This window comes from Sebastes fasciatus, chromosome 7 (genome assembly GCF_043250625.1).
Source record: "Sebastes fasciatus isolate fSebFas1 chromosome 7, fSebFas1.pri, whole genome shotgun sequence".
NCBI lineage: Eukaryota > Metazoa > Chordata > Actinopteri > Perciformes > Sebastidae > Sebastes > Sebastes fasciatus.
The window spans coordinates 3,993,972-4,017,849 of NC_133801.1; the positions used below are offsets into that span (position 1 = coordinate 3,993,972).

The window sequence follows — 23,878 nt, forward strand, 5'->3', positions numbered from 1 at the left end:
ACATTTAAAGCAGTCTAAAGGCTGATAGAGGAAACCCAGAAATATAGGTTACAACCTGTTCACACAGTGGCAATAAAAAAACATTTATATGTGTAAAAAGTTACATAGAGTCCCTTTAAAACTGAAAGAAGAAAGTCAGTTTCTTAAATGCTATTACTCAGATCAGACAAGTGATAAAGATAAAGCAAAACTAGAAAAACACATTCCTCACAATAGAATACACTAACCAGATGTCCTTAGAAAACATCTACGTCATAGCTACAGTCTTATGATGATATGACAAATCAGCACAAATGCACACAGACAGATTTAACGCTTTATTTTGTATCAAATTGTTTGAGGTACACACACTCCACAACTTATATTATCAAAAACAGCGCAGGCAGCAGACACTACTGGAGGTGGTTCAATAAGTCCATGAATGAAAAGTCCACGAAGAAAGTGTCTGGCATGGAAAAGTCCCTTTTTTAAACAAAAGGGCCTGTATCATGGATGCAAAACCTACGTGCTGCTATCCATTTCAAACTATTTGTTTTCTCAGGAAAAATTGTCCAGTTCACTGCCCATTAAAGGGATAGTTCAGATTGTTTAAAGTGGGGTTGTATGAGGTACTTCTACATAATCAGTGTATTACCAACAGTAGATGACATTGGTGTTTTAAAGGGTCAGTTCTCGTTCACCAAAGTCACACAATAACACAAACAAACTAACCGATCGAGGCAGCGGTAGACCAGCAACTCCTGTGTTCTGAGAGGTAAAATTACAGTTTTTTTTCAAAAGGAGTCTGGTGGCTTTGAAAAGAGCATAGATAACGGCTTCAGTTCCCCGTCAGAAAAGGCTGTCTGACGACGAGGTAAAGTGGTGAAAATATTTTAAGTATAACGTACACTTAAACTGATATTGATTTTTTTGTGTGTCTAAAATCTGTTTAGCTGCTGTCCACAGCAGTACATCGCTTTGCTCCCGTGCTGGTACTCCTGTTGACCGTCATCTACTATAGGTAATACACTGACTATGGATCAGTATCTCATACAAGCCCACTTCAAAACACCTGAACTATCCCTTTAACTGTATATAAACCACGTGTGAAAGGAGTCTGCAGACTCAGACTGTACCTAAGGACAGGGAGTCAGTGCAGCCATGAGGAGCTCCATCTTGTAGACAAAGTTCCGTCCCTCCATCTTGCTCCAGTGGACCTCTTTGCTCGGCCCTCTCAGGTGGCTCCACTTGCCGTCCTGGACGACGTCGCTCTTCGGCAGCTCTTTGGTCTGGCTGCGGGGGAACTGGACCAAAACTTTGCACCCGCTCTCTGGGCCGTTACGCACTGAACACACAAACAGATACACACAAGGCAATATGTTAGTGATCTGCTTGTGTTAATACATCCATACCTGCTAATCTTGGTCATTTGAGGATATTCAGTCTTAACTACCTTAGGATACTCTTACGTCTATGTGAGATAACATTAATTCATAATGTTGATATGATGCATTCCAGCAGTTATTCTGTGGTGGCGTTTCGTAATCCTCCCTCAACTTGTTTCAGCCTGTCTATTTGATCTTGAGCGATTGTTGACACAAAGAATGACAGCAATAGCGAAAGCCATGCAATAATTGCCACCCTTGTTCAGGAAAAAGGGAAAGTTGAACGTATAAATTCAGAATGCAACAGGTCTCATCTATGCTGCAATGCATTTTGGACAATTAGGGCTGAAGTTGGTAGCCAAAAATGTCATTATTTCTCATGCATTTCTCACCCTGTGACTGTTGATAGTCTGTTGAATCCAGAGAGAAGTCCCTGTTGTTTGAATCAGAGACGTGATACCATTTTTTTCTTCCCGATACCGATTCTGATACCTGAACTTGCGGTATCGGCCGATACCGAGTAACAATCCCATACCAGTTAGTTATTATCATTATTATTTAACAGCTGGTTACAACACTACGACATCTTCCTCGCTCTGACTACCGTTACAACCTCCACTAGCGCCACGCTGTTGTTGTTTGTTATCGTCATGTGACAAACTACCTGCAATCAGTTCTTCTTCGTTGCTCTAAATCAGTAGTTGCCAGCAGCAGCAATGATACCTCCAGGGCGACAGCACACTGAAGGCTGCTGTTTTGGAGCGAGGAAGAAGAAGAATTGATTTCCGGGTAAGAAGTTGATTTTTTTAATAGATTATGGTATCGGACCGGTGCATAGACTCCGTGAAGAGGACCCGCTCCTTATGTAGATATGAAGGACTCATTCTAAACTAACGAAAACCCAACGATTCTTAGTTTCAGGTGATTATACAATAATGAAAATAATAAATTATATTCTGCTAATAGAGCCCCGAAAATGTTACACACTGTTCCTTTACGATAGAGGAGAACTTCCTATCTGGATCTTTACAGCACTCGTCTCACCTGAGATGGCGTACTCTCCATTGGGAGAGGCAACAGTGACAGCGGAGGCATTTCCGATGCTCTCCACCGGACCGAGGCCCACGTGGTTACTGAAGCTCAGGACGTGCCAGCCCATCACTTTGGCCAGCTGCTGAACTGCATGCACCTGATGCTGCGACATCTGTAAACAACACCACAGTAAAACATGAGTAAAAATCCGGCATTAAAAACCATACTTAAGTAAAAGTAAAATCTGCAAAAAAGTACTCATTGTGTCAGTAAAATGTTCCCTGTCAGTGTTTTATTATTATATCTGATGTTTATGGATTAATATTACTGCTGCATTAATGTGTATGTTGCATTTTATCTCCGTTATATCCTGTTGGCTAGTTTAATCTACAGAAATGCATCATGGTCTATAAGATCATCAAAGGACAGCTGACTGTATGCTGCAGGTGCTTTCCGCCTTAAATTATATAATTATATTTATTTTTTATTTGCTTCCAAGTCCGTTTCACACCACTGGAGTCTGAGACTCAGCTGAAAGAAGGCTGAAATAGTCATCCACGTCCTACAGTTTCAAAGGGAATAATGAAGGAACTCCTATTCTTCTATTGTGTTCTCCAAGCATTAAATTAATTTAACAGAATACACAAAGTAATTATAGTCAGATCTACTCATGCTCTAGATGGGACAGTGATATTATAAGTCTGTTAATTTACGCTTTCACACACCGGCATTTTTTTCTTCCGCCAGCTGTCCTTCCTGCATTTGGCAGCTTTAACTATGTTAATTTTAGTCTGGATTAAGTGTTTAATTTCTACATATTTGTCTAATATTATAGCTTGCTCTTCCTTTGTAAAATGTACCGCTCTGCTGACAGTAGACTTGTCCATGTTTGTGATTGGTCATATGCTGCAAACACTGCCCCTTTCAAGTGAACACACTCAGTCTGATAGAGAAACCCTGGGTTGATTTACCGAGTTGATAACCACCGTCGTAGGACCGCTTAGCGTGATCTTGTTTGCCCCCGGGTATGTTGAACTCACTTCGTACTACAGGGCTCTGCAGTCATACATACTGCCTCCAGTAAACACAGCCTCCTTCACCAGCTGTGAGGGAAGTTAACAATGAGGGACCTGTGATACCTGCGAGAGGAGGAAGTCCTGCAGTTCCTGTTCCTGGTGTGACAGCGTGACGACGCGTCCATCTCTGTGCACCACCCTGATCTGCTCGACACCGATGTTCAGCTGCAGCTGGATGGACCTGAACACACAAAACATGCAAACGTAATACTATGAGCTTTCTGGTTTATCTGCATTCCACAAGTTACACAACAAGGAGATTCTGGCAGTATTCAAAAAGTCCATGACGTGATGGAAAAGTCACACAATAACACAAACAAACTAACAGATCGAGGCAGCGGTAGACCAGCAACTCCTGTGTTCTGCAAGGTAAAATTACTGTTTTTGTCAATGGAGTCTGGTGGCTTTGAAGAGAGCATAGATAACAGCTTCAGTTTCCCGTCGGAAAGGGCTGTCTGACGGCGAGGTAAAGTGGTGAATATAATCTAAATATAGCGTACACTTTAACTGATGATGCAAAGTTGATGGAGAGAGATGAATGGTTTCCCTCTCCTTTGGTGTGGGTGGGACTTAATCGCACTCTGTCTCTATGGGAGTAAAACTGAAAGCAAACCTGTGTAACATGCTGCTCTGATTACAATCCATAGCTTTCAATTTACATCATTTGAAACGTTATCAAAGGGCCTGCAGTTCCCCACAGTGGCTCATAAATACAGAAGCAGGCTCTCCCCTGTATTCCCCACATTGTGAGCCCCTTCCTGCTTTGCTTCTTCCTTCATCCTTCCCTCCTGTCCTCCACTTACTTGCAGATCTGCTCGTAGCCCTGAGAGGTGATAAGCACCTTGACGCTGGACTCGTACACATCGTTGATATTGGACCAGTGAGCCTGGATCTGGGGGTCTTCTATGCGGCTGGCCAGGCTGTCGATGGTCCGTGCCGTCCTGGTGATCACAAACAATAACGCTGCTGGATTATGGAGCAAAATGAAACTTTATACAGGGCTTCACTCAGCATTATACAGTCAACACTGCCTTACAAAAAATACCTAAAATATTGCTTATAGGGCTGTCAAAGTTTTTTTACGCCACTCATTTCTTTAACGCATTAACGCAACTTGTGATTTACAGGTTGTAGCCAGTTCAGTTTTAAAGCTAGAGTGAAGAAACTGGCATCACATGAAACTAGAAAACCTAAAGAATCTATTGGTACCAACCATGTCATGGCCATTTTCAAAAGGGGCCCCTTGACCTCTGACTTCAAGATATGTGAAGGTAAATGGGTTCTATGGGTACCCACGAGTCTTTGAAGAGATAAAAAAGTGTGATTAATTTGCTATTAATCACAATTAACTATGGTGATTAATCATGACTAAATATTTTAATTGCTTGACAGCCCTAATTGCTAATGATTCTTTGGCTTATAAATGTATTATCTGAGATCAAACTATGACGAGCAAACACAAAGTACGCCACCTTTTGGCCAAATGTGGCACTGCAGTGAGGGGCATGTTAGAGAGTTTCATATCATGTGGATTGAGCAATGTTTGCTTCTGCTGAATTGAATTCAGTAGAAGTATTCAAAAGTTCTTAAAAATAAGAGGAAAACTCATCTCTGATGTATCATTCACAGGAAATAATCGGCTCAAAATTCATCCAAATCGCTCGTTTTACACAAACTTCCTGCAGTTATTGCGTTCACTGTTTGGGTTAATTGTACAGTTCATCAGTTGTTCTGTACTGTTATTGTTATGCATTGAATATAATATGAAATATCCATAAAATATGTCACTTAGTCAGTTTGCTCAATGATAGAAAAGGGGTCCCATGAGGAAAAAGGTTGCATAATAAACCTGACATCCCCGCTGGGATTTCCATACAGTACTTCTGGTGGTAAAGCTGAATGTTGGCTCCTAACGTTGCAGTAGCTTGATGTGATACATGACTGTCACTGGCAACTGGTTCAGTGATCAGTGAGCTGAATTTACCTGCTACGTAGGAAGATGTGTTTGGCCTGTTTGATGATCTTCTCTAGAAGCCCCTCGTTTTGCTGCAAGCTGGAGATCTCAGCCTTGTCGTAGGCTTGCGGCCCCGCGAGACGCATGCGCTTGTGGCCAAAGGGTGCGCTGGCAGGATGTGGCATCACCACAGAGCTCAGCTGCTGCTTGTGGAACTGAAACAGAAACCAGAAATTAATTGATGGTAAATATGAATGAAATTAAAGACTTGTACTGATGGTAATATTTTACATATATACAGTATATCCTGGTTTGAATGTGTTGTCTCCTGGCCTTGACAGCCCTAATGCTGATACAATATCTCTGCAATGAGCTACTATCTGTACTGGGCAGCAGCTTCAGATGAGCTGCAGAGTGACGTCACATAGTGAACCTCTCACCTCTCTCATCATCTGATGCAGGTTGTGTTCCAGTACGTAGAGGTGGTCGTCTGGTTTGGGTTTCTCTGGAGACGTCCGATGGTTCTTCTTCTCTCCCGTAGAGTGGCACAGTGAGATGGACAGCTGCAGACCTATGAAGGAAAAAACAAGGCATGAGTATGTTTGTTTTATGCCTCCATACAGAAAAGAAAAATCAAAGCCAACTCCAGAGACCCAAATAATATAATGTTTCATCTTTAAATATTAGGACTAATATCTGCACCGGGGGAGCAGTGGAACTTTGGATGAACTACTTCTGAAAAACAGCTTTTCCAATAAGTTCACAATCATCATCATACCATCACTTTTCTCTGTTAATCACATCCACACGTCATTTGTCCCCTTTTAGAATATGGTACTAATGTAGAACTATTAGAACGTAGCACAGGCCTGTAGTGACGTAACAAACATAGATCTTCTCATGATAACGTTGTGAGTGTTCTGACCTGGGAAGGGCTGTGAAATGATCTGATTCTTCACAACGATGTGGGGGATCTGGGATTTAATCTGGACAGCTTCCCTGGACAGCTGGGCAAAGATCTCTTTACACAGCAACACGTTCTGGGCCGCTTCGAGCTTCACATGCCACTGCTGGGTACCTGGGTGGAGAGAAACAAAGAAAGAAAGACGGAGAAGAGAAGACAGGATGAAGAGAGATCAGGTCAGGAGAAGGGGTTTGGAGTTTGGGATGTGGAGGAAAAGAGAGCAGAGATGACCAACATTTACTCTTCTACAGACAGAGATTCAGCTGGTTACTGAACCAGTCTTAAGAGTTTAAACGCCGTGTCATGTCTCTGTGTATTGAACCATACCAGCTTTAGTTTTTGGCGGTCTCCTGAACAGGTTGACGGTTCCCAGATCACCGATGTCTGGAGCTTGTTTCTGGATGGACACCTGAAGACATAAACAGCACTCCACTATTACAACTAAAAACATACGGGTGATAATACATCACGGTGGTATGGAAACCTGGATATAAAATGAAAAGAGCTATATGACTTCTCATCATGCATATACATACTACATCTGTTTACATTCAGTTTTCCCATCATCTCATCAACCAAATTGCAAATTTACATTTACATTTCTATTTTATATTTACATATGTTTATATTCATTTTAACTGCACTATTTTATGCCTCAGATTATCATTTTGCTTTTACTTTACTTGGGTGATTTCCCCTTTTATATATATACATATTTTATGAGCATTGTTGAAGGAACCTGAGACCAAGATTTTCATTGTCAACGATTGCTTTGCTGGAATTGACAGATGACAAATAAAGAACCTTGAACCTTTTAGTCCCGGGACTAAAATTACCAGGAACTTCATGGTGGAAACGTGGCTCATGTAGTGAACAATTCACAAGTATAAAATCTAAACAGACATATCTTTGTTAGCGCTCATAGAAAATACCTATGTGGTTTCCCTCTCACCTTGATATAAGCAGATCCCTCCAGATCACTGGGGATCTGGACATCAAGGGGGCAGTAGTCCTCTGGGAGCTTCTTGTCCAGATCGATGTCCGTGTTCTTGATCACCTCGAACGTGCCATGGTGAGGAAAAAGGGAACCTGCATGGGTGAACAGTGAAAATAAGACAGTGTATTGGGGTGATTGTAGGTAAAAAAAATAATACAGGGTTCCTACACATTTTCCATTTCAAAATTCCATACTTTTCCAGACTCAACTTTTTGAGTTTTTCCTCGTAAATTTGCCACTTTAATCTCAGAGAATATCCACATTTTCTTCTCGAAATGTACGACTTTTATTGCGGCATATTACCCCGTTTTTAACCTACAATGGCCCTAACAAACGTGTTATCTTGGGATTACAAGTTAAAAGTGTCCTCATGTTACTTTGTAGAACACAACAGGACAACTATGTATTTGCCCGAGTATATACATTAGAGGCCGTATCACCTGCGCTCCGGTAGCTGAGGTCTCCCAGTATCTTCTCTCCCACTTTGCGTAGTTTCCACTGGGAGCGGAGTCGCAGTAGCTCAGAGTTGAAGTCCCTCTGCCTCCGGTTCTCCTGGTTCTCTGCTACCGACTTGCTGAGCTTCTCTGCTCCCTTCAGGAGGAGCTGCGCTGCGGTGCCCAGTGACTTCTTTTTACTGATAAGCTGGAACACCTGGGGGGTCTGCAAAAGGAAGCAAGACGTTATGAATGGAAGTAAATATGTGGGTTAAACAGAGGAGATCTCTTTGAGAAATATGAACGTCATCATTTTTTAACATTTCGTCAGTGTTGCAGTAACACTTTTCTGTAGGATCTTTACTCACCCTCCAATAGATGTTAAAGGGACAGTTCACCCCAAAATCAAAAATACATATTTCACCTAGCAGTTTACCTTGCCAGCTGTTGGATCCTGAGACACTGGGTCTAAGGCCATGTACTTCTTCTCCTTCACCACGCTGAGCACGTCGTGGAGAACACACATCTCCGTCAGCGCACTGCGCAGGTTGTTACGCACCGAGTCCCACGGCCAGAGAGACGGTTGAAACTTCACTGTGCCTGTGGGAGAAAAAACGCTCATCAGATTTGATTCTAACAGAGAAACAACATCCATATGACTTACAGTATATTACTTAAGAGTATATTTTGTTTTGAATTCATCCACCTGTCACCTGACAATTCCTTCATGTGCAATATTTCAATATTTCATATATTTAATCATTCAATAATGTAACTTGATGAGTATGGAGGACAGAACCTGCTAAAATCAAAAATAAATGAATAAATAAATAAGTCACTTAATAAATAAATGTCAGTTAATGTAGAAAAAATTATATTAAAAATAAATGTAGCCATTAAATAATTGATAAAATGTGACAAATTGATATTTCTGTTTTAATTTGCTTCTTTACTTATTTATCTTTGTATTAATTCCCTTACTTATTTACTCTTCTGTTCAATTTTACCTTATATTTATTTCTGTATTTATTTTTTAATAAAAATATTTAATTAATTAATACATTTTTGCATTTATTTTTTTGTTTTCTATTTTCTATTTATTTTTAAATGTATGTATTTATTTATGTTTTTATGATGAGAGCCATTTTGCTGAAAACATCAGGGAATAAACAGTTTATTTTTATAATTTTTTTTAACAAACTTGCATTAGTAAAGGACAGGTTTCATTACAGTTGGGTTTAAGCTTATTGTATAAAAAAAATAGCTGATTTACCACCGTCTCTGATGCAAGTTAAATTTGAATATCCTACTTATCTTTAAATGTATAGAATTCCATGATATTGCCTAGTGTTCCCCTTGCAAGAATCGACCAAATTAGCTGATTTTTCTCATCTGAAATACATTTCTCAAAACAGTGAATCGGTGATGGATCCATCATAGCTGGTGGTAGGTGTCAGGTTAACAGAATCGAACTCTGACTCTTAATCCTCCCTCCTTTCTCTTGAGCGTACGGTACCTTCCTCTTCCTCTGGCTCCTGCTTGGTCCAATCGCGGTCCCTGGGTTCGCCCTCGATCCCATCCTCCTCGGAGTCAGATCCCTGGCTGAAGTCAATTCTTTGGGCCAACTTTGCCAAGTTCTGGGACATGGACAGCGGGGGGACGTACGTCTCAGTTCCATCCAGGGCCACTTCCTGCACCTGCTTCTCACAGGAAGACTCGATGCTGACCTGCACTGCTGGACCACCAGACATGATGACGAGGCTGAGAGGAGGAAGACAAGCAGAGGGATTCAATAATCAAACTGTCTAAGACACAGCAGAGCAGTGATTCTCAAAGCGGGGTCCGTGGAACATGTTTTGCACTATTGAATTTCCCTCTGGATCAATAAAGTTACCATCTATCTATCTATCTATCTATTTATCTATCTAACATAATGATGATCTTATAGACCATGATGCATTGCTGTAGATTAATCTAACCAACAGTATATAAGATAAGATCAGATATTCTTTCATTAGTCCCACAGTGGGGAGATGTGCAGTGTACAGCAGCAAAGGGGATAGTGCAAAAAACAAGATGCATCAGCTAACACAGTAAAAAAAGAGCTAAACAAAGTGTAACAAAATATGAACCATTTAAATAGAAGGAAGTATAAAAATCGTAGCAGTATAATGCAGTATTTTCACAATGTGTATTAGTACTTTTACTTAAGTAAAGGATCTGGCTTGTCTTTAGATGCTTGAGATGTTTTCTAAATAACTGCATAAATAAGTATAGCTACTAACAGCTGCAATAACTGCATTAATAAGTAGTATAGCTACTAGCAGCTGCAATAACTGCATTAATAAGTAGTATAGCTACTAACAGCTGCAATAACTGCATTAATAACTAGTATAGCTACTAACAGCTGCAATAACTGCATTAATAACTAGTATAGCTACTAACAGCTCGATAACTGCATTAATAACTAGTATAGCTACTAACAGCTGCAATAACTGCATTAATAACTAGTATAGCTACTAACAGCTCGATAACTGCATTAGATTGTGTATGTTTGTGTCTAGCTAGCTGTTAGCATCTCACTATAATCTCACTGGATGAAAGGAAGAAGCTCGAAAGAGAGAGCCCAAAGAGGACAACAAATTGTGTGATAATGGTGTAAATCTTACCTATAGTGTGCTGCAGCAGTCAGGTAGCTGATATATGTATAAAGTTATTCACTGAAGTAGTGAAATATGTTCCAGTAACGTTAGCTGATGCTTCATTCTTCTTCTGCTTCTTCTTCTTTGGTGTTTATTCGGCGGTTGGCAAATCAGTTTATAGGTGCATTACCGCCACCTACTGGACTACTGGAGTATGGAGCAGGAGAAAAAAAAATAAACAAAAAAAAATAAACAAAAAAAATAAACAAACAAAAATAACAAATAACAATAACAATAACAATAAAAAATGCATAATAATTATGAATAATATAATTGAACTTAATGGACTGTAATGATGTGCAATATGCTGCCTTCTACTGTAATTGTCTAAAATATATTAATTATTTCTTTTTCAAAATATTTTTGAGAGTTACAAGTTATTTTAACATGGTCATGGAGCATATATATACTGTATATTTGTATTCTGGGGGTATCGTTCCTATGTAGAGGCTAGTTTAGTTCATTTATTGACTACACTGAGGGTGTTTTATATATGTATTTATAATATATTTAATAATTTATTTATTTATTGTGTTGAGTTGAATGTGCTATTTATTTTGTACTGTAATTACCTTGTGCCTTTTCTACCTTTTTTCTTTTCTTAAAGCTGACTCGGTGTAAACTGCTCAGAATTCACATGTGCTTATATGTGACAATGGCAAATAAAACTCTTGAATCTTGAATCTTGAATAACGGTTTTAATTTAGCAGTTTTAGGTGCTTTATGTTACTTTCTTTCATGTTGTTTAAATTTGTTATTTAATAAAATTTAGTTAGAAAATTCGTTTAGACGCACATATTGCGGGTAGGAACTATGTTTAGTGTTTGGTCGAAACCAAGAGGAATTCTAATCAGCGCGGACCGGGTACGGCGGGTGGTTTAAACAACCGGATGTGACGTTTAGGACAGACCGTTGACTGGTTTGTTTTGTTCTCAGGTTGGCATGGAGCTGTAATGATTAACAGATAAACAGCGTTATGGGGTTGAGTTGGTCTCTTTTCGGAACTATTTACATGATTTATTCGCTTTAGTTTCAAACGTTTATCTTAAATGTGTCGTTAAGTCGCTCTGGCTGTGAAAACCTTCAACACAATGAAGCTAACAAGCTAATATCCAGCAGCAGGCTAACAGCTGATAACGTGAAGCTAGCTGCTGTTTACTGTTTAATGTTCATCAATATCTGAAGAACATGAAGAGAAAAGTGGCCAAATTAAGACTGAGCCCCAACGAGGAGGCTCGGATCATACGAGAGGAGCACGAGAGGAGGAGGAAACTACGAATACAGCAGGTGAGCTGATGTCAGGTAATAATAATGATGATATATATATGTATAAAAAACATTTGTAGACAGTTATGAGATGGAAAGACTGACTTTCCTACTAAGATTGAGAAGTAGGCTAGTTTATACATGGAAAGATGGAGAAAACTGATAACATATCTGTTGGAATAAGGAGCTTGGTGGCCCTGCTCATCCTCACTGCTGAAAGTTTCATTTACCTTCCTTTTCATTGTCTGTTTTGACAATCACTGATAATTATATGCAGATTATGTGGAGCTGTATAAAGACCCACTGTCCATAATCCAGAATATGCAATGTTGCCTGGATGTTACTGTTCTGTACTATTGTTTTTGACAAGAAGTGCACTTCACTGTACACCAACTGTCTATCAGTACTACTCAGTTGTAATTCATGCTGTGCAATATCATTTTCCACTTGTGCAATTTTGTTAATAGTCTGTTTATTGTCAATACTGTATATACTGCTCCTTTTTTTATACTTCCTTTTATATAAATGTTTCACATTTTGTTACACTTTGTTTAGCTCTTTTTTTACTGTGATAGCTGATGCATCTTGTTTTTTGCACTATCCCCTTTGCTGCTCTACACTGCAAATTTCCTCACTGTGGGACTAATAAAGGAATATCTTATCTTATCTTATCAAAAAAATGATCTTCTAATAAAATCTAAGTGTCAAAAAAGCCAGGTCTAATTTAGTTACGTTGGCTTGCAGTCAGGGCATTTTTTGAGCCACCTCTATGAAAAACACCCTCTGGATAGTTTTCAAAATCAGATGTGTTAAGACTGAGCATGCAAGTATGTATTTTGCATTGATCTCCAGGTGCGGGAGCAGCAGCGGCACATCGCGCTGCATATCCGCCGAGAGGTTGAGCGGAGACGGCAGCGTGAGCTGGAGCAACTGGAGGAAGAGCTGAGGGAGGACTGGGAGCAACAGCAGAGGGACAAACTCCACACACTGCAGAGGCTGTACGAGGAGAGCCTCCAGCTTCTCGGTCAGGGACACAGGAGTGCAAAAGAAAACGTAAGATAATACCTAAAACAAGAAGCTATTACCTTCATTAGCTGTCTGTTGGCGAATGAACACAATACACCCGTTGAAGCGGTCACAGAGTTAGTTGCTCGGTGGAAACAAGATGAATATGGAGACACTGAAACTGAGGTTAACATCAAACCAAGGTACAGCTGAAACCAAAATGTGAACAAAAACATCACATGATAACATTCTCACTTGAAGATGAATACAGTGTCCAAATCATTTAATTTTTGTGTGCTAATTTTGATTTATTTGCACAAGGAACCCGACTTGGCAGCCATAGCTCAGCGGGAGGTGGAAAATCACGTCAAAGCAGAGGAGCGCTTTCGAGAAGCCCTGAAGGAGCTCAAATCACAGAGACTTAACGATTATGAGAGGCAAAGCCGGTAAGCAGCATCACAAACATTTGCTCGAAAGACATTTGTGAATTTGATCACATGAAGTCTATTCATCTGCTTGTCTGTAGATCCGTCCATGCCAGGAAGAAGGCTCTACAGGCGGAAAAGGAAAGATCAGCAAAAGTGGCAAGCCTCCCACCCCCTCTCCCAAACCCCATTCAGGTGATTTGCCCCATCAGTAATATTAATCACACTGTTTTCCTGCTGGCCTGAGAAACTGCCTGGAAAAGCTAGCTGACTTTTTAGTTCATGGTAAGAATCAGTTTGGCAAATTGCCGTAAGGGTTTCACAGAATTAAGTTTGGGCTAAGTGGATCAGTACGGAAATGTGGCTGGTGATTCGAACATCTGGAACCAGGTTAGTCTGTGTGGGTACAAATGCCTGTTCACAAATCATGAATGTTTTGGCTTAGGCTTGATCTCTCTGTTTATCCTCCCAACACACAACTAAGCATTGCTACCAATCTGTCCTGTCCTATCCTGTTTACAAAATATAAAACAAACATTACAAGTTACAAAGTTTAGGTTCTAGGTGGAGTAGGGCTGTCAATCGATTAAAATATTTAATCATGATTAATCGCATGATTAATCGCATGATTATCCATAGTTAATCACGATTAATCGCAAATTATATATCTGTTCAAAATGTACCTTAAAGGGAGATTTGTCAAGTATTTAATACTCTTATCAACATGAGTGGATAAATATGCTTGCTTTATGCAAATGTATGTACATAATTATTATTTGAAACAATGACGAATATTGTCCAGAAACCCTCACAGGTACTGCATTTAGCATAAAAAATATGCTCAAATCATAACATGGCAAACTGCCGCCCAACAGGCAACAACAGCTGTCAGTGTGTCAGTGTGCTGACTTGACTATGACTTGCCCCAAACTGCATGTGATTATCATAAAGTGGGCATGTCTGTAAAGGGGAGACTCGTGGGTACCCATAGAACCCAATAACATTCACATATCTTGAGGTTAGCGGTCAAGGGACTCCTTTGAAAATGACCATGACAGTTTTTCCTCGCCAAAATTTAGCTTAAGTTTGGAGCGTTACTTAGCCTCCTTTGCAACAACCTAGTATGACATGGTTGGTACCAATGGATTCCTTAGGTTTTTCTAGTTTCATATGATACCAGTATCTCCACCAGCTAGCTTTACTTTTAAAACTGAGTCCGCTACAACCTAAAAATCACAAGTTGCGTTAATGCGTGAAAGAAATAAGTGGCGTTAAAACAAATTTGCGTTAACGCGTTATTGTGGCGTTAACTTTGACAGCCCTGCAAAATATAAAACAAACTTTCCAAGTTACAAAGTTTAGGTTCTAGGTGGAGTCATGGTAACATTGTCTTTCTTGTTCTAGCAGAGCATCGATTCCAAGAAACCACATGTAGTAAAGAAATCTGATGTGAGTGCCTTCGCTGCCACGCATTACCACATGCCTGAGAGCGCAGTGGATAGAGAAGCGGACACAGAGCAGGTAAACCTTCCCATTATTGTATGCACTTCACCCTAGAGTTTGTTTGTCTCCCTCCTATCAGAGGTATCTAATCTGTACCTGTGTCTGCAGCCTAATGCCCACGAGGGAGCTGAGCTGGAGGGGAGGAGACTGCAGGACGTCCAGAGGGAGGAGAAGAGGAGGAGAGAGGAGCAGCTTGAGAAGGCTCGTCTCAGAGGGAAGGAGGCTCTGAGGAGGGAACATCTCGTCCAGGTACAACACACCTGTTACCTGAAGAGCAGATAGACGCCAAAATTGTTCACATGTATCTGGAGATAATTATAATAACTGCATTACAGTAAAGTAAAGTGTTCTAGCTGTTCTATTATTTGCCTTTTACACTTTTCTTTTGCCTGATCTGTTTTTGATGGTCTCCTTTAGGATCGTGAGCGCTTGCTTGTTGAACTGGAACACATGCAGCAGACGGACCTACTGAGGAGGAGACAACAGGTGTCACAGATGCCTCCTCAGATCTTCCAGCCTCTCTATAAGAGACAGGAGTCGAGGGAGGACTACCAGAGGGAGATGGAGTTTGCCTTTGAGGACATGTACACTGGAGAGAGGAGTAAGGACTGTTCAGCTACACAGTGAATGTGTTTTGTAGCAAGTAGGCACAAAAACAAGTATGGATATCGGATTTCAGTACTTGTAGCTTTGTTTAGCACCATGCACGTAATTCTGAGGTAGACAGAAGGTTCATTGTATTGAGCTTTATTTGTATTTTCGCAAAATAGCCTCTATGCTTAGGTGGGAGATAAAGCATACATGTTTCAATTGGGCCTCTTTAAACCTGGACTGTGTCTGATCCCAGGGGTTAAAGGTGACCTGGTAGTCCAGCTGGTACCAGAGCCTCTGCCAGCTCTGTCCACCAGCAGCCAGGACCAGGAGCTGGACGTCACACTGGATGAAAACGCAACACAAGAAAAAGGAAACGCACACCATGACACGGAGCAGGAAGCTGGAAGCACGGAGCAGGAAACTGAAGGTGAACAGAAGCAGCAGATACACATACAAACATAAATTCATGAGTTTTTAAGGGTTGTTACAAGATTTGTTTAAAAAAAATTACGGTTACTTTTTGGCATTTACACCAAATCAATACACAGATCTTGCTTTACTGTAATATATTATATTAATTATGTAAATTCTCTAGTCAAGGACAAGCTTCTTACAGCTACCAGCCCTGAATACAATCTGACTGTCCTGTATGATAATTAGGACTGTCCTCGAACAAAGAACTTCTTAGTCGACTAACATTCCTACTGTAGTGGATTCCTTCTGAAATCTAATAGCCACGGTAAACACAGACATCGTTTTTTATTTGTTTTACTCACGTTTGATGGACTTGTAGGTTGTTTGTGACTGATGTTGATGAGTTGGGTGATTGAAAGTTGAAACTCAAACCAAATTAAAAATAAAAAAAAGCAAACAAAATTAAAATAATCAAATAAATCAATCTATTTTGGTTTCTTATGTTACATTCATGTTTAGGTTACGGTTGAGAGACTCGTTTGGCGTCTTCTTCTTTCCTCACACTTGGCTTGGTTAATTTGGCCAGTATGTCATGTATTGCCGATATTTCTTTCCTGTTAAACTAAAAGGCAACCACTAGGTGGCACAGATAACGTATTTACTCCTTTTTATCAAAACAAAAAACTGGTTCTTACAGATACAATGTTGTCAACTAATCGATTAGTTGATTTAATTGACAGATCTGTAGTTTCTCCACAAAAGCACCTCTTTATATCTTGTGTTTACCAGAGATGTGCTCATTAGCTTCTTGGAAATATATCAGTCAGCATTAAAAAGCATAAAAAACAACTAATTGACTAAAGAAATCTTAATCGACTGGACCAAAACAGCCGATAAGACGACTAATCGACTAAGAGGCGGTGGCTCTAGTGATAACCTTGATGCAATTTTCTTAGAAGTCATCTTTACCGTGCCAGATCTGCAATCAGCGTTTTCTTTATCTGCAGTGGAGCCCTCCAGAGCTGCTCCTAGACGGGCGCTGAAGAAACTCCTGGATCGTATCAGGACCCAGAGGACCCAGAGGAACCAGTGGACCGACCACAACAGTTGTGTACCTGCAGCCGATTCACCGACCGCCATCAGCGGTCAGATCCCAGAGCGAGACTCAACCATCGACACGGGCTCTCTGACAAGCGAGGAGAAGGAGCCGGCTCACTCACCACCGGGTTCGTAGTCATCAACTGTAATAAAACTAATCTAGAAGGCCGCGCACAATGTAATAAAATCGCTATTTTGATATTACAAAAACTAAAAAAAGCTGCAACAATTTCTCATCTATTCGATTAGCCGATCGACAAAAAATAATCGCCAGCTATCTTGATAATCGATTAATTGTTGATGTTTTTCAAGATGATTTTCTCAAATTTTTCATATAAAAAATAATGTCGTCAGGGTCTCAAATATGGAGATCACCTGCTGAATATCTTTGGGTTGTGGACAAATCAAGACATTTAAAGATCACCTTGGATGTTGAGAAACTGGGATGGACACTTTTCACTATTTTCTGACATTTTATAGACTAAACGATCAATCAATTAATCTACAAAATAATTGTCAGATTGATAAAAAATAACCGTTCGTTGCAGCCCTACTTTTATCGTTATCATGTTTATTTTTTGCTATTTACACTCATTTATTTATTTTCGACCAGCGTTGGAGACGACAAAGCAGCCAGCTTCAGCAAATCCTCGACTTCCTGATGTTCTTGCCAACAGAATCAAAGACTTTGAAGAAGAACGAAAGAAAAGGGTAAATAACTGCTTGTAGTGTCTCGCCTTAAAATAATTAAATTATAATAAGCAGAGAGTTGATTATTTAGGGCTGAGTTTTATGTCACACTGAGATACCAGTAATTTGAGCTGTGTTAGAGAGGTTACTCCTTTCATCATCCACCTTTTAGATGTAGGAACGTTTTTAAATCTTTTTTGTTGTTGTTGTTCAGGAACAGGAGCTGGACAGGGAGAAGCAGCAGCAGCTGGTTTTGCTGCAGGAACTGGAAGAGCAGAAAGCGAAACTGGAGCAGATGCTGCTTGAAGCTCAGCAGGAGAGAGAAGATCTGAAGGCTGCTGTCACCCAGCGGGTACCTGTTAACCAACCACAAGTACCTCTCCATGACCAGGAAGTCACCTCTGTCCCTCCAGTCACTGAGGTAGGCCCTTTGATATCAAAGCTGTCCTCAGTTAAAGGGTAACTTCGGTATTTTTCAACCTGGACCATATTTTCCCATGTTTTTGTGTCAAAGTGACTAACGGGGACAACAGGTTTTGAAATTATTCCAGTATTGAGGGAGAACGCTGCAGACGGCAGCCACTAAACGAGCTGTAATGTAATCATTTGGGGCAACCTGGCACCGTCAGTTCACTAAAAGTTCTGTTTTTTGCCGCTGACAGGCTCAGATTGGTATTATATGTGTCTGACAACATTATGGAAAGAACCCTACAGAGAAATAAAACGTTCTCTATTGGCAGAAATGGAATATAATATTAATAAGTATGTTTTCTTAAGTGTATAATCACCTAAAAATATTAATCGTTGTGTTTTCGTTACCTTAGAATGAGACGTTTATATCTACATAGGGAGCAATAATAACGCGTTAACGCAAATTCGTTTTAACAGCACAAATTTCTCTAACGTGTTAATGCAACTTGTGACTCAGTTTTAAAGCTACAGCGAAGATACTGGTATCATATGAAACTAGAAAAACCTAAAGAATCCATTGGTACAAACCATGTCATACTAGGTTGTTGAGAAGGAGGCTAAATAACGCTCCAAATTTACAATACATTTTGGTGAGGAAAAACTGTCATGGCCATTTTCAAAGGGGTCCCTTGACCTCTGACCTCCAGATATGTGAATGTAAATGGGTTGTCTGGGTACCCACGAGTCTCCCCTTTACAGACATGCCCACTTTATGATAATCACATGCAGTTTGGGGCAAGTCATAGTCAAGTCAACACACTGACACACTGACAGCTGTTGTTGCCTGTTGGGCTGCAGTTTGCCATGTTATGATTTGAGCATATATTCTTTATGCTAAATGCAGTACCTGTGAGGGTTTCTGGACAATATTGGTCGTTGTTAATTGATTTACAATGATATCTACATACATTTGCATAAAGCAACATATTTGTCCACTCCCATGTTGATAAGAGTATTAAATACTTGACAAATCTCCCTTTTAAGGTACATTTTGAACAGATAAAAAATGTGTGATTAATCTCGATTAACAATCATGCGATTAAATCGGTTTTAAGTATTTTAATTGATTGACAGCACTAAAAATGACATATTGTGCATTCAAGATATCCTATGTACAGTGTGATCAGTATAGTAAAATGACTTCAGTGATGAATAATTTCTACTTCTGCACTCTGCAGCTGGTGCGTCCTGCAGGTGAAGACGACCACGCAAGAAGGATTAAAGAATATCAACAGAGGCTGCTGGAACAAAACCGGTTGGTTTAAAGCCTGAAGATAAACTACTTTTTTGTGTTAAACAAGTCACTTTTACCCCTTTCACTGTCTAGCCAGTTATTCTTGAAAATATTTTAAAGGGTGTAAGACAACTTTTTAAAAACCTTTATCTCAGCATCTCTCCCTTTAAGGTACATTTTGAACAGATAAAAAAATAAATGATTAATTTGAGATTAATGGCGATTCAATATTTTAATCGATTGACAGCCCTGATTCAAATATAAGTGTGCGTGTTTGTTCCTGAGCGATGATGTGAAATAACCGGACCTGACGTGTTTTTAATTCAAACACGGTTCATGATGGTTTCTACACTTGAACTGAGCTCATTGAGTCTGTGTGTGTGTGTGTGTGTGTGTGTGTCTGTGTCTGTCTGTGTGTAGTGAATGTGTATGTAAGAGTGTAAGTCTTTGCGTGAGTGTGTGTTTGTTTCTGAGCGATGATGTGAAATTACCGGACCTGAATTGTATTTAATTAAAATACGTTTCATGATGGTTTATACACTTGAACTGAGCTCAGTGAGTCTGTGTGTGTGTGTATGGGAAATACATTCCTACAGCTTTCCTGCATTTTCTCACCCACAGCCAGCTCCAGAGGCTGCCGGTGAAGTGTTGGTTTCAGAGGACATCAATCAGACCCGCCTCAAATTACTGGTGTCCCTGTTGAGAGCTATAGAGGAATCTAACGGAGGGACGTTGTCACACCTAGAAGAGCCTCAGAAGAAAGATGGCTAGCCAGTTATTCTTGAAAATAGATCTCAACAGTTGACAAAATAATTCACTTAATAATAATTCACTAATTTGTTCTGTGTTACACTATACAGTATTTATACAGCTTTAGAGGATCTAAGTATAGAGGCCGTCGTATGCTGTAGATCGTGACTGAGACACTGATATTGGGCTGTATCATTGACAATATTTCAGGATTCACCAGAGGTCAGTGGAGGTGGCTCGTCAGCGCCTGGAGGAATACCAGCGAGCTCTACGGATTCGTCACAACATGACTTCAGGCCTCATTCACCCACATCTGCACGGCGCTCCGTCTGTGCACCTTCCAGCTCCTCTGCAGCTCCCTACAGCTCCTGCAGTGTCTGCATACATCCACGCTAAACCACAAACCCCCGTGGAAGTTCCCACAAGAGAGTTTGACATGTTGGCTTCATCTTCACGACTTCCGGGCTCCAGTGCAAGCGTTGGCTCCAAGTTGCTGCCGGATGAATCTATTTCGAGCGATCCCAGGAACCAGAGACCGGACGTCACTGCCTGGCTGACTGACAACATAATGGAGAGAGTAACGGAGCATCTTCCTGAGAGAGTGAGACCCTCCTCAGAGCCACTGCCTTACAAACTGTTCACAACACATCACTCAGCCAGCATCCCGCTCCAGCCGACCTCTGATCCCATCCAAGCCGTCAGCCCGAGCATCACATATGGTGCACCTCTGGTTCCGGGCCATGCAGAGGTTAAGCGTGGCTCCCTGAGGACTGGGTCCCTGAGCTCCAGAGAGGACGACGACATGGAGAGGCAGAGACGAGAGCTGCAGGAGGTCCAGAGACAGGTGCTGCAGCAGAGGGAGGCGGCGGCGGCGGCGGCGCTGCAGCAGCAGAGGGAGGCAGTAGCGCTGCAACAGCAGAGGGAGGCGGTGGCTCTGCAGCAGCAGAGGGTGGCGGCGGCGCTGCAGCAGAGGGAGGCGGTGGAACTGCAGCAGCAGCAGAGGGAGGCGGTGGCGCTGCAGCGGCAGCAGAGGGAGGAGGTGACGCTGCAGCAGAGGGAGGTGGTGGAACTGCAGCAGCAGCAGAGGGAGGCGGTGGCTCTGCAGCAGCAGAGGGTGACGGCGGCGCTGCAGCAGAGGGAGGCGGTGGAACTGCAGCAGCAGCAGAGGGAGGCGGTGGCGCTGCAGCGGCAGCAGAGGGAGGAGGTGGCGCTGCAGCAGAGGGAGGCGGTGGAACTGCAGCAGCAGCAGAGGGAGGCGGTGGCTCTGCAGCAGCAGAGGGTGGCGGCGGCGCTGCAGCAGAGGGAGGCGGTGGAACTGCAGCAGCAGCAGAGGGAGGCGGTGGCGCTGCAGCGGCAGCAGAGGGAGGAGGTGGCGCTGCAGCAGCAGAGGCAGCAAGAAGAGGAGAGGCAGAGACAGGAAGTGGAGATGGAGCAGATGAGGTGGCAAAAGGAGACGTTGCAGGCTCTGATTGATACTGATGCACAAGTAAGTGAGGGGACTATTACTGCTCCGGTGTTTCTGTTACAGTACAGTAGACCACTGGTTCCCAACCTGGGGTCCAGGACCCCACTGGGGTCGCCAAAGTTGCACAGGGTGTCGTGAGGCCTTCTTGATTTTAAAGGGTGTAAGACAACTTTTTAAAAAACTTTCTCTCAGCATCTCTCCCTTTTAAGGTTCATTTTGAACAGATAAAAAAATCTATATTTTAATCGATTGACAGCCCTGATTCAAATATAAGTGTGCGTGTTTGTTCCTGAGCGATGATGTGAAATAACCCAACCTGACGTGTTTTTAATTCAAACACGGTTCATGATGGTTTCTACACTTGAACTGAGCTCATTGAGTTTGTGTGTGTGTGTGTGTCTGCGTGTGTGTGTCTGTCTGTCTGTGTGTAGTGAATGTGTATGTAAGAGTGTAAGTCTTTGCGTGAGTGTGTGTTTCTTTCTGAGCGATGATGTGAAATTACCGGACCTGAATTGTATTTAATTCAAATACGTTACATGATGGTTTATACACTTGAACTGAGCTCAGGTAGCCTCCGTGAGTGTGAGTGTGAGTGTGAGTGTGCGTGTGAGAAATACGTTCCTACAACTTTCCTGCATTTTCTCACCCACAGCCAGCTCCAGAGGCTGCCGGTGAAGTGTTGGTTTCAGAGGACATCAATCAGACCCGCCTCAAATTACTGGTGTCCCTGTTGAGAGCTATAGAGGAATCTAACGGAGGAACGTTGTCACACCTAGAAGAGCCTCAGAAGAAAGATGGCTCCCCTCCGCAACCGCCATCTAACAGTGGTGAGACAGGTAACTGGCATGTCAGATTGCAGATAGTTTTTCACACCTTTTTAAACACAATTTATATGTACCTGCTGAATGGAAAACGTTTTCCACTTAATTTCATTTTCTTTATCTGTGATCTTACCAAAATGTCTTCCGGTCAAAGGTACCACGTTGTCCCTTTCTGCTTTAAGTACCGATTATCAAAATGAATTGGATGGATTTACACATTTCCCATTAAAGGAGCAGTGTGTAACATTTTGGGCAATTTATTAGCAGAAATGGAATATAATGTCCAATAGCTATGTTTTCATTAGTATATAATCACCTGAAACTAAGAATCATTGTGTTTTCATTAGCTTAGAATGAGTCCTTCATATCTACATAGGGAGCGGCTCCTCTTCACGGAGTCCGCCATGTTGCGCCGCCATGTTTCTACAGTAGCCCAGAACGGACAAACCACACACTGGCTCTGGAGAGAGACTTTCATATTTTTTTACGTTACCTGTAGGCCACTGTAGTTCTCCGACATGCTGGTGAAACTGCGGTAACGTGAGTGTTAAACCGTGGTACCGCCAGCCGCCGTCTGACTTCCATTGCTCCTAAAGTAGTGTTATTATGGTGAGGATGGTCTCTGAGCGAGGCGAACAGCGTTACCTCGGTTTTGCACTCGGAGGCTCACGTTACCGCAGTCTTGGAAAGGGAGAAGTGAGCGGAGAGGTACACCAGGGCTCAAGCTTAAAGTCGTCCCGTCATCCCTGGGCTGAAAAAAATAGGATCGGGGAGGATGAAAATTAATTTTGGGACGAGAGTTGGAAGAAAAATACACGTTAGAATGAACGGCGATGAAAATGACTGCATGTTTTGTGTAGCGCACAGTTATTATTAAACCTGCTTCACAATATAAAAACGCACACACAGCACATACCGCCAGCCTCTGACCTCACAACAGCCACAGCGGCAATAGGGAATTATCGTTATTACGATAAGTTCTGTTTTTACAGTTTCTGGCTGTGATAAACAGTTTATTTTTTTTTATTTATTATTATCATTTAAAAAAACAAAAAAAAACATACCTTTCAAACCCACTGGTGGGTTTTGGGGGTTCAGAGGAATGCAGTATTATAGTTCTGAATCAGTGATGGCGTCGCACTTCCATTATAAATTAAGCGGCATACACTTAAAGTCGCTCTAAACCCCTACAGCTTCATCAATATCGTGCAGTAATTTTAAAATTTTCCATGAAGATCTCATCTCTCAGAGCGATGTTCCTGCTGGACCTGCCCTGGCGTCGGTCCTCCCCTCAGGACTCTTCCCTCTTCCTCGAGCAGCAAAGCCCCCGGTGAGCCGCGTTAGGCTGGGCGTCATGGAGATGATGACTGAACAACATGAGCTGAGTGCTATTCAAGAGGTGGAGACAAGCCAAGTCACAGGTCTGCTCCGCCCCACAAACACATGGTAACGAGCTACGGAGAGGAATATATCAGTTGATTGTTTCCTGTCCCTAGGCCCGGAGGACACAGTGACGGTTCCTCCACACACTCTGGCCTGGGATCAGCAGGAGGATTCAGAATCGTCGGTGGCCTCTGACAGGACCCCGCAGACACCCTCTTGGTCAAGCAGCGAGCAGC

General features: G+C 41.7%; 2 protein-coding genes across 2 annotated transcripts in view; one reads left to right on the forward strand and one right to left on the reverse strand.

The window, feature by feature from the left end:
• Window positions 1-304: 304 nt before the first annotated feature.
• med17 (mediator complex subunit 17) lies at window positions 305-10,645 on the reverse strand. The gene is made up of 13 exons (XM_074641076.1): window positions 10,491-10,645; window positions 9,338-9,582; window positions 8,258-8,421; window positions 7,828-8,047; window positions 7,343-7,479; window positions 6,718-6,799; window positions 6,352-6,504; window positions 5,867-5,997; window positions 5,457-5,641; window positions 4,276-4,413; window positions 3,536-3,653; window positions 2,409-2,568; window positions 305-1,324 (listed from the first exon to the last, which is right to left on the reverse strand). The coding sequence occupies exons 2-13, from the start codon at window positions 9,570-9,572 to the stop codon at window positions 1,116-1,118; spliced, it is 1,932 nt and encodes a 643-aa protein (XP_074497177.1). The 5' UTR covers window positions 9,573-9,582; window positions 10,491-10,645; the 3' UTR covers window positions 305-1,115.
• A 731-nt stretch (window positions 10,646-11,376) lies between these two features.
• Window positions 11,377-23,878, forward strand: part of cep295 (centrosomal protein 295) — a 23,868-nt gene continuing 11,366 nt past the window's right edge. The window contains exons 1-16 of the mRNA XM_074640738.1: window positions 11,377-11,810; window positions 12,642-12,842; window positions 13,116-13,240; window positions 13,321-13,414; window positions 14,624-14,740; window positions 14,831-14,971; window positions 15,140-15,323; window positions 15,570-15,743; window positions 16,738-16,956; window positions 17,442-17,539; window positions 17,733-17,939; window positions 19,168-19,244; window positions 20,184-21,459; window positions 22,091-22,274; window positions 23,453-23,680; window positions 23,756-23,878. The exon at window positions 23,756-23,878 is cut by the window's right edge and continues 114 nt beyond it. Of these exons, the coding sequence (XP_074496839.1) occupies window positions 11,712-11,810; window positions 12,642-12,842; window positions 13,116-13,240; window positions 13,321-13,414; window positions 14,624-14,740; window positions 14,831-14,971; window positions 15,140-15,323; window positions 15,570-15,743; window positions 16,738-16,956; window positions 17,442-17,539; window positions 17,733-17,939; window positions 19,168-19,244; window positions 20,184-21,459; window positions 22,091-22,274; window positions 23,453-23,680; window positions 23,756-23,878 (3,547 nt within the window). The 5' untranslated portion in view covers window positions 11,377-11,711. The remainder of the gene's footprint in view (window positions 11,811-12,641; window positions 12,843-13,115; window positions 13,241-13,320; window positions 13,415-14,623; window positions 14,741-14,830; window positions 14,972-15,139; window positions 15,324-15,569; window positions 15,744-16,737; window positions 16,957-17,441; window positions 17,540-17,732; window positions 17,940-19,167; window positions 19,245-20,183; window positions 21,460-22,090; window positions 22,275-23,452; window positions 23,681-23,755) is intronic.

Excerpts from the sequence above, each read along its gene's own strand:
- med17 (XM_074641076.1), bottom strand. The coding sequence starts at position 9,572 with ATGTCTGGTGGTCCAGCAGTGCAGGTCAGCATCGAGTCTTCCTGTGAG. Across the intron at positions 6,800-7,342 it reads AGGGATCTGCTTATATCAAG|GTGTCCATCCAGAAACAAGC; the intron begins GTGAGAGGGAAA and ends TTATGTCTTCAG. Across the intron at positions 4,414-5,456 it reads CACATCTTCCTACGTAGCAG|GACGGCACGGACCATCGACA; the intron begins GTAAATTCAGCT and ends TGTGATCACCAG.